Source organism: Carcharodon carcharias, chromosome X, assembly GCF_017639515.1.
Source record: "Carcharodon carcharias isolate sCarCar2 chromosome X, sCarCar2.pri, whole genome shotgun sequence".
NCBI lineage: Eukaryota > Metazoa > Chordata > Chondrichthyes > Lamniformes > Lamnidae > Carcharodon > Carcharodon carcharias.
In genome coordinates this window covers 26726938-26742616 of record NC_054507.1, presented here as the reverse complement: position 1 = coordinate 26742616, position 15679 = coordinate 26726938, and the positions used below count along the sequence as shown (strand labels likewise).

General features: G+C 53.3%; 1 protein-coding gene across 1 annotated transcript in view; it reads right to left on the bottom strand.

Moving 5' to 3' along the window:
* Positions 1–5834: 5834 nt before the first annotated feature.
* Positions 5835–15679, bottom strand: part of LOC121273254 (zinc transporter ZIP10-like) — a 117436-nt gene continuing 107591 nt past the window's right edge. The window contains exons 8-10 of the mRNA XM_041180284.1: positions 7749–7829; positions 6731–6921; positions 5835–5987 (exon numbers count right to left, since the gene is read on the bottom strand). Of these exons, the coding sequence (XP_041036218.1) occupies positions 5835–5987; positions 6731–6921; positions 7749–7829 (425 nt within the window). The remainder of the gene's footprint in view (positions 5988–6730; positions 6922–7748; positions 7830–15679) is intronic.

The following is a 15679-nucleotide window of genomic DNA, read 5'->3' as shown; positions in this document are numbered from 1 at the left end:
ATCAGAGTGTTACAGTGAGTGGTGTGGGATATATCAGAGTGTTACAGTGAGCGATGTGGTGTATATCAGAGTGTTACTATGAGGTATGTGGGGTATATCAGAGTGTTACAGTGAGGTGTGTGGGGTATATCACAGTGTTACAGTGAGGGTGTGGGATATATCAGAGTGTTACAGTGAGGTGTGTAGGGTATATCAGAGTGTTACAGGGAGAGGTGTGGGGTATATCAGTGTATTACAGTGAGAGGTGTGGATCATATCAGATTGTGATAGTGAGTAGTGTGGGATATATTAGAGTGTTACAGTGAGGGGTGTGGGGTATATCAGAGTATTACAGGGAGGGGTGTGGGGTATATCAGATTGTGACAGTGAGGGGTGTGGGGTATATCAGAGTGTTACAGTGAGAGATGTGGGATATATCAGAGTGTTACAGTGAAGGGTGTATCAGAGTGTTACAGTGAGGGATGTGGGATATATCAGAATGTTACAGTGAGGGGTGTGGGGTATATCAGAGTGTTATAGTGAGAGGTGTGTGGTATATCAGAGTGTTACAGTGAGAGGTGTGGGGTATATCAGAGTGTTATAGTGAGAGGTGTGGGGTATATCAGAGTGTTATAGTGAGAGGTGTGTGGTATATCAGAGTGTTACAGTGAGGCGTGTAGGGTGTATCAGAGTGTTACAGTGAGGGATGTGGGGTATATCAGAGTGTTGCACTGAGGGGTGTATCAGAGTGTTACAGTGAGGGATGTGGGGTACATCAGAGTGTTACAGTGAGGGGTGTGTGGTGTATCAGAGTGTTACACTGAAGGGTGTATCAGAGTGTTACAGTGAGAGGTGTGGGGTATATCAGAGTGTTACAGTGAGGGGTGTGGGATATATCAGAGTGTTACAGTGAGGCGTGTGGGGTGTATCAGAGTGTTACAGTGAGGGATGTGGGGTATATCAGAGTGTTACACTGAGGGGTGTATCAGAGTGTTACAGTGAGGGATGTGGGGTACATCAGAGTGTTACAGTGAGGGGTGTATGGTGTATCAGAGTGTTACACTGAAGGGTGTATCAGAGTGTTACAGTGAGAGGTGTGGGGTGTATCAGTATGTTACAGTAAGGGGTGTGGGATGTATCAGGGTGTTACAGTGAGCGGTGTGGGGTATATCAGTGTTACAGTGAGGGGTGTGGGATATATCAGAGTGTTACAGTGAGGTGTGTGGGGTATATCAGAGTGTTACAGTGAGGGGTGTGGGATATATCAGAGTGTTACAGTGAGAGGTGTGGGGTATATCAGAGTGTTACAGTGAGGGGTGTGGGATATATCAGAGTGTTACAGTGAGGGGTGTGGGATATATCAGAGTGTTACAGTGAGGTGTGTGGGGTGTATCAGAGTGTTACAGTGAGGGGTGTGTGGTATATCAGAGTGTTACAGTGAGGGGTGTGGAACATATAAGAATGTTACAGTGAAGGGTGTGGAATATATCAGAGTGCTACAGAGAGGAGTGCGGGGTATATCAGACTGTTATAGTGAGGGGTGTGTAGAATATCAGAGTGTTACAGTGATGGATGTGGGGTATTTCAGAGTTTTATAGTGAGGGGTATAGGATATATCAGAGTATCACAGTGAAGGGTATGGGATATATCAGATAGTGAGGGTTTTGGTGGTATATCAGAGGGTTCTAGTGAGGGCTCTGGGATATGTCAGAGTGTTACAGTGAGGGGTGTGGGGTATATCAGAGTGTTACAGTGAGAGATGTGGGCTATATCAGAGTGTTACAGTGAGGGGTGTGGGGTATATCAGACTGTTACAGTGAGAGGTGTGGGATATATCAGAGTGTTACAGTGAGAGGTGTGGGATATATCTGAGTGTTACAGTGAGGGGTGTGGGGTATATCAGAGTGTTACAGTGAGAGGTGTGGGATATATCAGAGTGTTACAGTGAGAGGTGTGGGGTATATCAGATTGTTACAGTGAGAGGTGTGGGGTATATCAGAGTGTTATAGTGAGAGGTGTGGGATATATCAGAGTGTTACAGTGAGAGGTGTGGGATATATCAGAGTGTTACAGTGAGAGGTGTGGGGTATATCAGAGTGTTATAGTGAGAGGTGTGGGATATATCAGAGTGTTATAGTGAGAGGTTTGGGGTATATCAGAGTGTTATAGTGAGAGGTGTGTGGTATATCAGAGTGTTACAGTGAGGGGTGTGGGGTATATCAGAGTGTTACAGTGAGAGGTGTGGGGTACATCAGAGTGTTACAGTGAGGGGTGTGGGGTATATCAGAGTGTTATAGTGAGAGGTGTGGGGTATATCAGAGTGTTATAGTGAGAGGTGTTGGGTATATCAGAGTGTTACAGTGAGGGATGTGGGGTATATCAGAGTGTTACAGTGAGAAGGTGTGGGGTATATCAGAGTGTTACAGTGAGGGGTGTGGGATATATCAGTGTGTTACAGTGAGAGGTGTGGGGTATATCAGAGTGTTACAGTGAGGGGTGTCGTGTATTTCAGAGTGTTACAGTGAGGGATGTGGGGTATATCAGAGTGTTACACTGAGGGGTGTGGGATATATCAGAGTGTTACAGTGAGGGATGTGGGGTATATCAGAGTGTTACACTGAGGGGTGTATCAGAGTGTTACAGTGAGGGGTGTGTGGTGTATCAGAGTGTTACACTGAAGGGTGTATCAGAGTGTTACAGTGAGAGGTGTGGGGTATATCAGAGTGTTACAGTGAGGCGTGTGGGGTGCATCAGAGTGTTACAGTGAGGGATGTGGGGTATATCAGAGTGTTACACTGAGGGGTGTATCAGAGTGTTACAGTGAGGGATGCGGGGTACATCAGAGTGTTACAGTGAGGGGTGTATGGTGTATCAGAGTGTTACACTGAAGGGTGTATCAGAGTGTTACAGTGAGAGGTGTGGGTTGTATCAGTATGTTACAGTATGGGGTGTGGGATGTATCAGGGTGTTACAGTGAGTGGTGTGGGGTATATCAGTGTTAAATTGAGGGGTGTTGGATATATCAGAGTGTTACAGTGAGGGGTGTGGGGTATATCAGAGTGTTACAGTAAGGGGTGTGGGATGTATCAGGGTGTTACAGTGAGGGGTGTGGGGTATATCAGTGTTAAAGTGAGGGGTGTGGGATATATCAGAATGTTACAGTGAGGGGTGTGGGGTATATCAAAGTGTTACAGTGAGGGGTGTGGGATATATCAGAGTGTTACAGTGGGAGATGTGGGATATATCAGAGTGTTACAGTGAGGGGTGTGGGATATATCAGAGTGTTACAGTGAGGGGTGTGGGGTATATCAGAGTGTTACAGTGAGGGGTGTGGGATATATTAGAGTGTTACAGTGAGGCGTGTGGGGTGTATCAGAGTGTTACAGTGAGGGGTGTGGGGTGTATCAGAGTGTTACAGTGAGGGGTGTGGGATATATCAGAGTGTTACAGTGATGCGTGTGGGGTGTATCAGAGTGTTACAGTGCGGGGTGTGGGGTATATCAGAGTGTTACAGTGAGGGGTGTGGGATATATCAGAGTGTTACAGTGAGGGGTGTTGGGTGTATCAGAGTGTTACAGTGAAGGGTGTGGGATATATCAGAGTGTTACAGTGCGGGGTGTGGGGTGTATCAGAGTGTTACAGTGAGGGGTGTGGGGTGTATCAGAGTGTTACAGTGAGGGGTGTGGGATATATCAGAGTGTTACAGTGAGGCGTGTGGGGTGTATCAGAGTGTTACAGTGAGGGATGTGGGGTGTATCAGAGTGTTACAGTGAGGGGTGTATGGTGTATCAGAGTGTTACAGTGAGGGGTGTGGGGTATATCAAATTGTCACAGTGAGTGTTGTATCAGAGTGTTACACTGAGGGATGTGGGGTATATCAGACTGTTACAGTGAGGGGTGTGGGGTGTATCAGAGTGTTACAGTGAGGGATGTGGGATATATGAGAGTGTTACAGTGGGAGGTGTGGGATATATCAGAGTGTTACAGTGAGGGGTGTGGGATATATCAGAGTGTTACAGTAAGGGGTGTGGGGTATATCAGAGTGTTACAGTGAGGGGTGTGGGATATATTAGAGTGTTACAGTGAGGCGTGTGGGGTGTATCAGAGTGTTACAGTGAGGGGTGTGGGGTGTATCAGAGTGTTACAGTGAGGGGTGTGGGATATATCAGAGTGTTACAGTGATGCGTGTGGGGTGTATCAGAGTGTTACAGTGCGGGGTGTGGGGTATATCAGAGTGTTACAGTGAGGGGTGTGGGATATATCAGAGTGTTACAGTGAGGGGTGTGGGGTGTATCAGAGTGTTACAGTGAAGGGTGTGGGATATATCAGAGTGTTACAGTGCGGGGTGTGGGGTGTATCAGAGTGTTACAGTGAGGGGTGTGGGGTGTATCAGAGTGTTACAGTGAGGGGTGTGGGATATATCAGAGTGTTACAGTGAGGCGTGTGGGGTGTATCAGAGTGTTACAGTGAGGGATGTGGGGTGTATCAGAGTGTTACAGTGAGGGGTGTATGGTGTATCAGAGTGTTACAGTGAGGGGTGTGGGGTATATCAAATTGTCACAGTGAGTGTTGTATCAGAGTGTTACACTGAGGGATGTGGGGTATATCAGACTGTTACAGTGAGGGGTGTGGGGTGTATCAGAGTGTTACAGTGAGGGATGTGGGATATATGAGAGTGTTACAGTGAGGGGTGTGGGAGATAACAGTGTTACAGTGAGGGATGTGGGGTATATCAGAGTGTTACAATGAGGGGTGTATCAGAGTGTTACAGTGAGGGGTGTATCAGAGTGTTACAATGAGGGATGTAGGGTATATCAGAGTGTTACAGTGAATAGCGTAACAGAAGTGTTACAGTGAGGGTTTGGGGTGTATCAGAGTGTGACAGTGAGTGGGTATATCAGAGTGTTACAGTGAGGGGTGTTTTGTATATCAGAGTGTGATAGTGAGGGGTATATTAGAGTGTTACAGTGAGAGGTGTGGGCTGTATCAGAGCAGTTGTTTGGCAGTAAAAATTTGAGTATTGCTGTAAAAAGAGACATGTTGAAGCTTTTCATCTTGCACTCAGCTGGACACTTGGTAAGAATACCAATAGAAGGGGAAAAGAACAATTTATACTGTATGTGAAGAGAGTGTTGATTGATTGCCAAGTGGACTCTGATCGATAGAGGCATTGCCATGGAGGATGTATCAGTGATGTTGTCTGACAGTTAACTGCCAGGCAGCTTGACGCTGATTGGTCAAGGCATTGTCTGAGGAATGAGTCAGCGAATGGCTGAAACTGTTGTTCCAGGCACCAGGTGCAGTGCAGGGAAGGGGAACCAAACTGACACCCAGATGAAGGCAGCTGAACTGGGAGGAGTGGACTGGTTCGATTATTCTGAGATTATTGAAACATTGAACCCCAATAACCTGTGTATGGTACTGCCAGAGAAGCGCCAGAGATGAGCTGACGCTTGAAGTGGGATAGAGAACAGGGAGTTTAAATGTTGTTACTTTACACAGAAGGTAGTGAATGTCTGCAACAATTTGTCCAGGGAATGGGAGCATTAAGGGGAGAGTTGGAAGGCATTTGAGGGATTGGGTGGTTGAGGGTTATTTGTTTTTTTGGCTTGGCAATGGAAGGCAACTTTTTGCAGTCCTGTATGTTGGTGCAGTGATGTGCTGTCTTCCTGGGACAGGTGTTGAATGGGATCTGAGTGGAAGAGTGAATCTGGGGAGCCCTTTTAATTCAAATACTGTCCCAAATTGCAGGGAAATGTGTTTAAAAATATAAACCTGTAATCAGCTCCCTTTGTGAGAGGTGATTTAAGATCATTCTGTTAACCGATGAAAGAATTCCTGTACAATGTTAGCTGTTAAAAACTGATGTCAATTTGAATTTGGTCCTCAAAGAGGGCGATACACAGCATGGTTCCAACACCGAGTAGAAAGCCCAGGTTTTGACCCATCAAGTGTCCGAGATAGCCGCCGTGTTTGGTATCTGATTGGCTATGGAACATTTCAGGGAGCTGCAAAAAGACGGAGAGATTATGATGTATTTGACACAAGAGACCTCTGATTATTACATTAGGAACAGCAAGAGGCCATTCAGCCCCCCTCCCCCCCTGACCCTGTTACACAGGAACAGGAGGAGGCCATTCAGCCCCTCCCCTCCTCGAGCCTATTCCACAGGAACAGGAGGAGGCCATTCAGCCCCTCCCCTCCTCGAGCCTATTCCACAGGGACAGGAGGAGGCCATTCAGCCCCTCCTCCTCGAGCCTGTTACACAGGAACAGGGGCGAGGCCATTCAGCCCCTCCTCCTCCTCCAGCCTGTTACACAGGAACAGGAGGAGGCCATTCAGCCCCCTCCTCCTCAAGCCTGTCTGCAGTGGACAGAACTGGGACTGTAAGTCTGATGTTAAGAGGAGGCGGCTGATGGAGGAGCACCCCCCCCCGCCCCGCAACCTTTCCCAGCTGAGGCCTGAGCAGGGTTACTTTTTGGGCTTCCCCACTGCACTGGAACTCCTCCTGCCAGCCTGAAAATTGAGGTTTGGCTGGGGTGGGGGGGGGGGGGGGCTGCAAATGGCCCTAATTGGTCACTTAAGGGCCTCAGCTGGGGCAAGGGCAGGCAGGCAGGCTGGCATAGGCCTCACCCCTGCCAGAATAAAATTGCAGAGAGCTCGGGCCTTGAGGATGGACAATAAATGGTGGCCCAGCCCAGCGATACCCACATCGCCCGAATGAATAGATAGAGAACAAAGATCCACTCACCATGTCAACCAAAGCAATGTAGAGGAACATGCCAGCAGTGCCTGCGAAGATCCATGGGGTTATATTGTTTGTGTATTGTCCGATGGCAATCCCAATCACCATGCCTAAGTAACTGATCAGTGCAGACACCAGGTTAAATGTTACAGCCTGTCTCACTCTCATCCCTGCCTGCAACAGCACGGCAAAGTCACCTGAAATGCAGAGACGGGTTAAACTGTAGAGGGAGGTGAACTTCCAGTCTAGGAATAACGCCTGATGCAGCAAAAGCTGGAGATGAGCGAACACCTAGATCCAGTTCTGGACAGAGTAGATAGGGGCAAAACTGTTCCCACTCGAGAACGAGGTGGACACAGGTTTAATGTGATTGGCAAAAGAAGCAAAAGAGAAGCAGAAGCAAAAATTACGTGAGAAAAAATTTTCTCACGCAGCGAGTGGTTAGGATCTGGAATGCGCTGCCTGAGAGTGTGGTGGAGACAGGGTCAATCGAGGCGTTAGGGTCTGGAATGTGCTGCCTGAGAGTGTGGTGAAGACAGGGTCAATCGAGGCGTTAGGGTCTGGAATGCACTGCCTGAGAGTGTGGTGGAGACAGGGTCAATCGAGGCGTTAGGGTGTGGACTGTGCTGCCTGAGAGTGTGGTGGAGACAGGGTCAATCGAAGCGTTCAACAGAGAATTAGACTGATATCTCTGAAGGAAGAATGTGCAGGATTTTACAGAGAGGAGGATGGGGAAAGGGCACCAAGGTAATTGCTCATTTGGAGAGTTGGTGCAGTCACAATGGGCTGAATGGCCTCATTCAACACTGTAAAAAATTCTACGATTCTGTGCAGAGTGTCAGGAGAGAGGCGGAGAGAGGAAGAGAGAGAGGGAAAGAGAGAGAGGCAGATGGAGAAGCAGACAGAGAGAGAAAGGGAGAGACTGAGACAAAGAGAGGGAGAGAAAGGGATAAAGCGAGGCACACAGACAGGCAAAGACAAAGAAGACAGATAATTATATAATCTCTCCCAGTACAGTACTTACCAAGCTCATGTGGGAGCTCGTGACAGAACACAGCAATGGTGGTGCTCAATCCTCCTGAGATCCCTGTCGAAAACGCAGCGCCTGTCGGTGAGAATAAATACAAGTGACTTTGCCAAGACCTGCGGCCCTGATGATCAGCCCTGATGGTCAGCCCTGGCTGTGGTCAGCCTTGATGGTCAGCCCTGACAGTGGTCAGTCCAGATGGTCAGCCCTGATGGTCAGCCCTGGCTGTGGTCAGTCCAGATGGTCAGCCCTGATGGTCAGCCCTGGCTGTGGTCAGACCAGATGGTCAGCCCTGATGGTCAGCCCTGGCTGTGGTCAACCCTGATGGTCAGCCCTGGCTGTGGTCAGCCTTGATGGTCAGCCCTGATGGTCAGGCCTTTACTGTGGTCAGCCTGATGGTCAGCCTTGATGGTCAGCCCTGATGGTCAGGCCTTTACTGTGGTCAGCCTGATGGTCAGCCTTGATGGTCAGCCCAGGCTGTGGTCAGCCCTGATGGTCAGCCCTGACTGTGGTCTGTCCTGACTGCGGTCAGTCCTGACTGCGGTCTGTCCTGACCGCGGTCTGTCCTGACTGTGGTCAGCCCTGACTGTGGTCAGTTCTAACTGTGGTCAGCCCTGACTGCGGTCTGTCCTGACTGCGGTCTGTCCTGACTGCGGTCAGTCCTGACTGTGGTCAGCCCTGACTGTGGTCTGTCCTGACTGTGGACTGTCGTGAATGTGGTCAGCCCTGATGGTCAGCCTTGGCTGTGGTCAGCCCTGATGGTCAGCCCTGATGGTCAGCCCTGACTGTGGTCAGCCCTGATGGTCAGCCCTGATGGTCAGCCCTGACTGTGGTCAGCCATGATGGTCAGCCCTGACGGGCAGCATTGGCTGTGGTCAGCCCTGATGGTCAGCCCTGAATGCGGTCTGTCCTGACTCTGGTCAGCCCTGACTGCGGTCTGTCCTGACTGTGGTCAGCCCTGACTGCGGTCAGCCCTGACTGCGGTCTGTCCTGACTGCGGTCTGTCCTGACTGTGGTCTGTCCTGACTGTGGACTGTCGTGAATGTGGTCAGCCCTGACTGCGGTCTGTCCTGACTGTGGTCAGCCCTGACTGTGGTCTGTCCTGACTGCGGTCTGTCCTGACTGTGGTCTGTCCTGACTGTGGACTGTCGTGAATGTGGTCTGTCCTGACTGCGGACAGCCCTGATGGTCAGCCCTGATGGTCAGCCCTGGCTGTGGTGAGCCCTGATGGTCAGCCCTGGCTGTCGTCAGCCCTGATGTTCAGCCCTGATGGTCAGCCCTGACTGTGGTCAGTCCAGATGGTCAGCCCTGATGGTCAGCCCTGGCTGTGGTCAGCCCTGATGGTCAGCCCTGATGGTCAGCCCTGACTGTGGTCAGCCCTGACGGGCAGCATTGGCTGTGGTCAGCCCTGATGGTCAGCCCTGACTGAGGTCTGTCCTGACTGCGGTCTGTCCTGACTGCGGTCAGCCCTGACTGTGGTCTGTCCTGACTGTGGTCAGTCCTGACTGCGGTCTGTCCTGACTGTGGTCAGCCCTGACTGCGGTCTGTCCTGACTGCGGTCTGTCCTGACTGTGGTCAGCCCTGACTGCGGTCTGTCCTGACTGTGGTCAGCCATGACTGTGGTCTGTCCTGACTGCGGACTGTCATAGCTGTGGTCAGCTCTAACTGCGGTTTGTCCTGACTGCGGTCTGTCCTGACTATGGTCAGCCCTGACTGCGGTCTGTCCTGACTGCGGTCTGTCCTGAATGTGGTCAGCAATGAGTGTGGTCTGTCCTGACTGCGGTCTGTCCTGACTGTGGTCAGCCCTGACGGCGGTCTGTCCTGACTGTGGTCAGCCCTGACTGCGGTCTGTACTGACTGCGGTCTGTCCTGACTGTGGTCTGTCCTGACTGTGGTCAGCCCTGACTGCGGTCTGTCCTGACTGCAGTCTGTCCTGACTGCGGTCTGTCCTGACTGCGGTCTGTCCTGACTGCAGTCTGTCCTGACTGTGGTCAGCCCTAACTGCGGTCTGTCCTGACGGCGGTCTGACCTGACTGTGGTCAGCCATGACTACGGTCTGTCCTGACTGCGGTCCGTCCAGAATGTGGTCAGCCCTGACTGCGGTCTGTCCTGACTGTGTTCTGTCCTATCTGTGGTCTGTCCTGACTGCGGTCTGCCCAGACAGTGGTCTGCCCTGACTGAGGTCTGTCCAGACTGTGGTCAGCCCTGACTGGGGTCTGTCCTGGCTGTGGTCTGTCCTGACTGCGGTCAGTCCTGACTGCGGTCTGTCCTGACTGTGGTCAGTCCTAACTGCAGTCTGTCCTGACTGTGGTCTGACCTGACAGTGTTCAGCCCTGACTGCGGTCTGTGCTGATTGTGGTCAGCCCTGAATGTGGTCTGTCCTGCCTGTGGTCGGCCCTGAATGTGGTCTGTCCTGACTGTGTTCTGTCCAGTCTGTGGTCTGTCCTGACTGCGATCTGTCCTGACTGTGGGCAGCCTTGACTGCGGTCTGTCCTGACTGTGGTCAGCCCTGAATGTGGTCTGTCCTGACTGTGGACTGTCCTGACTGTGGTCAGCCCTGACTGTGGTCTGTTCAGACTGTGGTCAGCCCTGAATGTGGTCTGTCCTGACTGCGGTCTGTCCTGACTGTGGTCTGTCCTGACTGTGGTCTGTCCTGACTGTAGTCAGCCCTGAATGTGCTCAGCCCTGAATGCGGTCTGTCCTGACTGCGGTCTGTCCTGACTGAGGTCTGTCCTGACTGTGGTCAGTCCTGACTGCGGTCAGCCCTGACTGTGGTCTGTCCTGACTGCGGTCTGTCCTGACTGCGGTCTGTCCTGACTGTGGTCAGTCCTGACTGCGGTAAGCCCTGACTGTGGTCTGTCCTGACTGTGGTCTGTCCTGACTGTGGTCAGAACTGAATGTGGTCTGTCCTGACTGTGGTCTGTCAGGACTGTGGTCAGCCCTGACTGTGGTCTGTCCTGACTGCGGTCTGTCCTGACTACGGTCTGCCCTGACAGTGCTCTGTCCTGACTGCGGTCTGTCCTGACTACGGTCTGTCCTGACAGTGCTCTGTCCTGACTGCGGTCTGTCCTGATGGGGTCTGTCCTGACTGTGGTCAGCCCTGACTGTGGTCTGTCATGACTGTGGTCTGTGCTGACTGTGCTCTGTCCTGACTGTGGTGAGCACTGACTGTGGTCTGTCCTGTCTGTGGTCAGTCCTGACTGTGGTCTGTCGTGACTGTGGTCTGTCCTCACTGTGGTCAGACCTGACTGCGGTCTGTCCTGACTGTGGTCAGCCCGGACTGTGGTCTGTCCTGTCTGTGGTCAGTCCTGACTGTGGTATGTCCTGACTGTGGTCTGTCCTGACTGCGGTCTGTCCTGACTGTGGTCTGTCCTGACTGTGGTCAGCCCTGACTGTGGTCTGTCCTAACTGTGGTCAATCCTGACTGTGGTCTGTCCTCACTGTGGTCAGCCCTGACTGTGGTCTGTCCTGACTGCGGTCTGTCCTGACTGTGGTGAGCCCTGACTGTGGTCTGTCCTGACAGCGGTCAGCTCTGACTGCGGTCTGTCCTGACTGTGGTCTGTCCTGACTGCGGTCTGTCCTGACTGTGTTCTGTCCTGACTGCGGTCAGACCTGACTGTGGTCTGTCCTGACTGCGGTCTGTCCTGACTGCGGTCAGACCTGACTGTGCTCTGTCCTGACTGTGGTCACCGCAGAATGTGGTCTGTACTGACTGTGGTCTGTCCTGACTGCGGTCTGTCCTGACTGTGGTCAGCCCTCTGTCCTGACTGTGGTCAGAACTGACTGCGGTCTGTCGTGACTGTGGTCTGTGCTGACTGTGGTCTGTCCTGACTGTGGTCAGCACTGACTGTGGTCTGTCCTGTCTGTGGTCAGTCCTGATTGTGGTCTGTCCTGACTGTGGTCTGTCCTGACTGTGGTCAGCCCAGACTGTGGTTTGTCCTGACAGAGGTCAGTCCTGACTGTGGTCTGTCCTGACTGCGGTCTGTCCTGACTGTGGTCAGCCCTGACTGTGGTCAGCCCTGACTGCGGTCAGCCCTGACTGCGGTCTGTCCTTACTGCGGTCTGTCCTGACTGTGGTCTGTCGTGACTGTGGTCTGTCGTGACTGTGGTCAGCCCAGACTGTGGTCTGTCCTGACTGTAGTCAGTCCTGACTGTGGTCTGTCCTGACTGTGGTCAGCCCAGACTGTGGTCTGTCCTGACTGTAGTCAGTCCTGACTGTGGTCTGTCCTGACTGCGGTCTGTCCTGACTGTGGTCAGCCCTGACGGCGGTCTGTCCTGACTGCGGTCTGTCTTGATTGCGATCTGTCCTGACTGCGGTCTGTCCTGACTGCGAACTGTCCTGACTGTGGTCTGTCCTGCGTGTGGTCTGTCCTGACTGTGGTCAGCCCTGACTGTGGTCTGTCGTGCCTGTGGTCTGTGCTGACTGTGGTCTGTCCTGACTGCGGCCTGTCCTGACTGCGGTCTGTCCTCACTATGGTCTGACCTAACTGCGGTCTGTCCTGACTGTGGTCAGCCCGGACTGTCGTCTGTCCTGTCTGTGGTCAGTCCTGACTGTGGTCTGTCCTGACTGTGGTCTGTCGTGACTGTGGTCTGTCCTGACTGCGGTCTGTCCTGACTGCGTTCAGCCCTGACTGTGGTCAGCCCTGACTGTGGTCTGTCCTGACTGCGGTCTGTCCTGACTGCGGTCTGTCCTGACTTTGGTCAGCCCTGATGGTCAGGCCTTTACTGAGGTCAGCCCTGATGGTCAGCCCTGATGGTCAGCCCTGACTGTGGTCAGCCCTGATGGTCAGCCCTGGCAGTGGTCAGCCCTGATGGTCAGCGCTGATGGTCAGCCCTGATGGTCAGCCCTGGCTGTGGTCAGCCCTGATGGTCAGCCCTGACGGTGGTCAGCCCAGATGGTCAGCCTTGAACGAGGTCAGACCTGACTGTGGTCTGTCCTGACTGTGGTCAGTCCTGACGGCGGTCTGTCCTGACTGTGGTCTGTTTTGATTGTGGTCAGCACTGAGTGTGGTCTGTCATGACTGTGGTCTGTCCTTAGTGCGGTCTGTCCTGACTGCGGTCTGTCCTGACTGTAGTCTGTCCAGACTGTGGTCTGTCCGGACTGTGGTCAGCCATGTCTGTGGTCTGTCCTGACTGTGGTCAGAACTGACTGCGATCTGTCCAGACTGTGGTCTGTCCTGACTGTGGTCAGCCGTGACTGCGGTCTGTCCCGACTGCGGTCTGTCCTGACTGTGGTCAGCCGTGACTGCGGTCTGTCCTGACTGCGGTCTGTCCTGACTGCGGTCATCCCTGACTGTGATCTGTCCTGACTGTGGTCTGTCCTGAATATGGTCAGCCCTGACTGTGGTCTGTCCTGACGGAGGTCATCCCTGACTCCCGTCTGTCTTGACTGTAGTCTGTCCTGACTGTGGTCTGTCCAGACTGCGGTCTGTCCTGACTGTGGTCAGCCCTGATGGTCAGCCCTGACTGTGGTCAGCCCTGACTGCGGTCTGTCCTGACTGCGGTCTGTCCTGACTGTGCTCTGTCTGGACTGTGGTCAGCCCTGACTGTGGTCTGTCCTGACTGCGGTCTGTCCTGACTGCGGTCTGTCCTGACTGTGGTCTGTCCTGACTGTGGTCAGCCCTGACTGTGGTCTGTCCTGACTGCGGTCTGTACTGACTGTGGTCATCCCTGACTGCGGTCTGTCCTAATGGTGGTCAGCCGTGAATGTGGTCTGTCCTGACAGTGTTCTGTCCTGACTGCGGTCTGTCCTGACTGCGGTCTGTCCTGACTGTGGACAGTCCTGACTGTGGTCTGTCCTGACAGTTTTCTGTCCTGACTGTGGTCTGTCCTGACTGTGGTCATCCCTGACTGCGGTCTGTCCTGGCTGTGGTCAGCCCTGAGTGTGGTCTGTCCTGACTGTGGTCTGTCCTGGCTGTGGTCAGCCCTGACTGTAGTCTCTCCTGACTGTGGTCTGTCCTGACTGTGGTCTGTCCTGACTGTGGTTTGTCCTGACTGCGGTCTGTCCTGACTGTGGTCTGTACTGAATGTGTTCAGTCCTGACTGTGGTCTTTCCAGACTGTGGTCTGTCCTGACTGTGGTCAGCCCTGACTGTGGTCTGTCCTGACTGTGGTCAGCCCTGACTGTGGTCTGTCCTGACTGTGGTCAGTCCTGACTGTGGTCTGTCCTGACTGCGGTCTGTCCTGACTGTGGTCTGTCCTGACTGTGGACTGTCGTGAATGTGGTCTGTCCTGACTGTGGTCAGCCCTGACTGCGGTCTGTCCTGACTGTGGTCAGCCCTGACTGCGGTCTGTCCTGGCTGTGGTCTGTCCTGACTGCGGTCTGCCCAGACAGTGGTCAGCCCTGACTGTGGTCTGTCCAGACTGTGGTCAGCCCTGACTGTGGTCTGTCCTGTCTGTGGTCAGTCTTAACTGTGGTCTGTCCTGACTGTGGTCTGTCCTGTCTGTGGTCAGTCCTGACTGCGGTCTGTGCTGATTGTGGTCAGCCCTGACTGTGGTCTGTCGTGACTGTGGTCTGTGCTGACTGTGGTCTGTCGTGACTGTGGTCTGTCCTGACTGCGGACTGTCCTGACTGTGGTCTGTCCTGACTGCGGTCTGTCCTGACTGTGGTCAGTCCTGACTGTGGTCTGTCGTGACTGTGGTCTGTCCTGACTGTGGTCAGCCCTGACCGTGGTCTGTCCTGACTGTGGTCAGCCCTGACTGTTGTCTGTCCTGTCTGTGGTCTGTCCTGACTGTGGTATGTCCTGACTGTGGTCTGTCCTGTCTGTGGTCAGTCCTGACTGTGGTCTGTCCTGACTGTGGTCTGTCCTGACTGGGGTCTGTCCTGGCTGTGGTCAGTCCTGACTGCGGTCTGTCCTGACTGTGGTCAGTCCTAACTGCAGTCTGTCCTGACTGTGGTCTGTCCTGACTGTGTTCAGCCCTGACTGGGGTCTGCGCTGACTGTGTTCAGCCCTGACTGCGGTCTGTGCTGATTGTGGTCAGCCCTGAATGTGGTCTGTCCTGGCTGTGGTCGGCCCTGAATGTGGTCTGTCCTGACTGTGTTCTGTCCAGTCTGTGGTCTGTCCTGACTGCGATCTGTCCTGACTGTGGGCAGCCTTGACTGCGGTCTGTCCTGACTGTGGTCAGCCCTGAATGTGGTCTGTCCTGACTGTGGTCTGTCCTGACTGTGGTCAGCCCTGACTGTGGTCTGTTCAGACTGTGGTCAGCCCTGAATGTGGTCTGTCCTGACTGTGGTCTGTCCTGACTGTGGTCAGCCCTGAATGCGGTCAGCCCTGAATGCAGTCTGTCCTGACTGCGGTCTGTCCTGACTGCGGTCTGTCCTGACTGTGGTCTGTCCTGACTGTGGTCTGTCCAGACTGCGGTCTGTCCTGACTGTGGTCAGCCCTGATGGTCAGCCCTGACTGTGGTCAGCCCTGACTGCGGCCTGTCCTGACTGCGGTCTGTCCTGACTGTGCTGTGTCTGGACTGTGGTCAGCCCTGACTGTGGTCTGTCCTGACTGCGGTCTGTCCTGACTGTGGTCTGTCCTGACTGTGGTCAGCCCTGACTGCGGTCTGTCCTGACTGCAGTCTGTCCTGACTGTGGTCTGTCCTGACTGTGGTCAGCCCTGACGGCGGTCTGTCCTGACTGTGGTCAGCCCTGACTGTGGTCTGTCCTGACTGCGGTCTGTACTGACTGTGGTCATCCCGGACTGCGGTCTGTCCTAATGGTGGTCAGCCGTGAATGTGGTCTGTCCTGACAGTGTTCTGTCCTGACTGCGGTCTGTCCTGACTGCGGTCTGTCCTGACTGTGGACAGTCCTGACTGTGGTCTGTCCTGACAGTTTTCTGTCCTGACTGTGGTCTGTCCTGACTGTGGTCAGCCCTGACTGCGGTCTGTCCTGGCTGTGGTCAGCCCTGAGTGTGGTCTGTCCTGACTGTGGTCTGTCCTGGC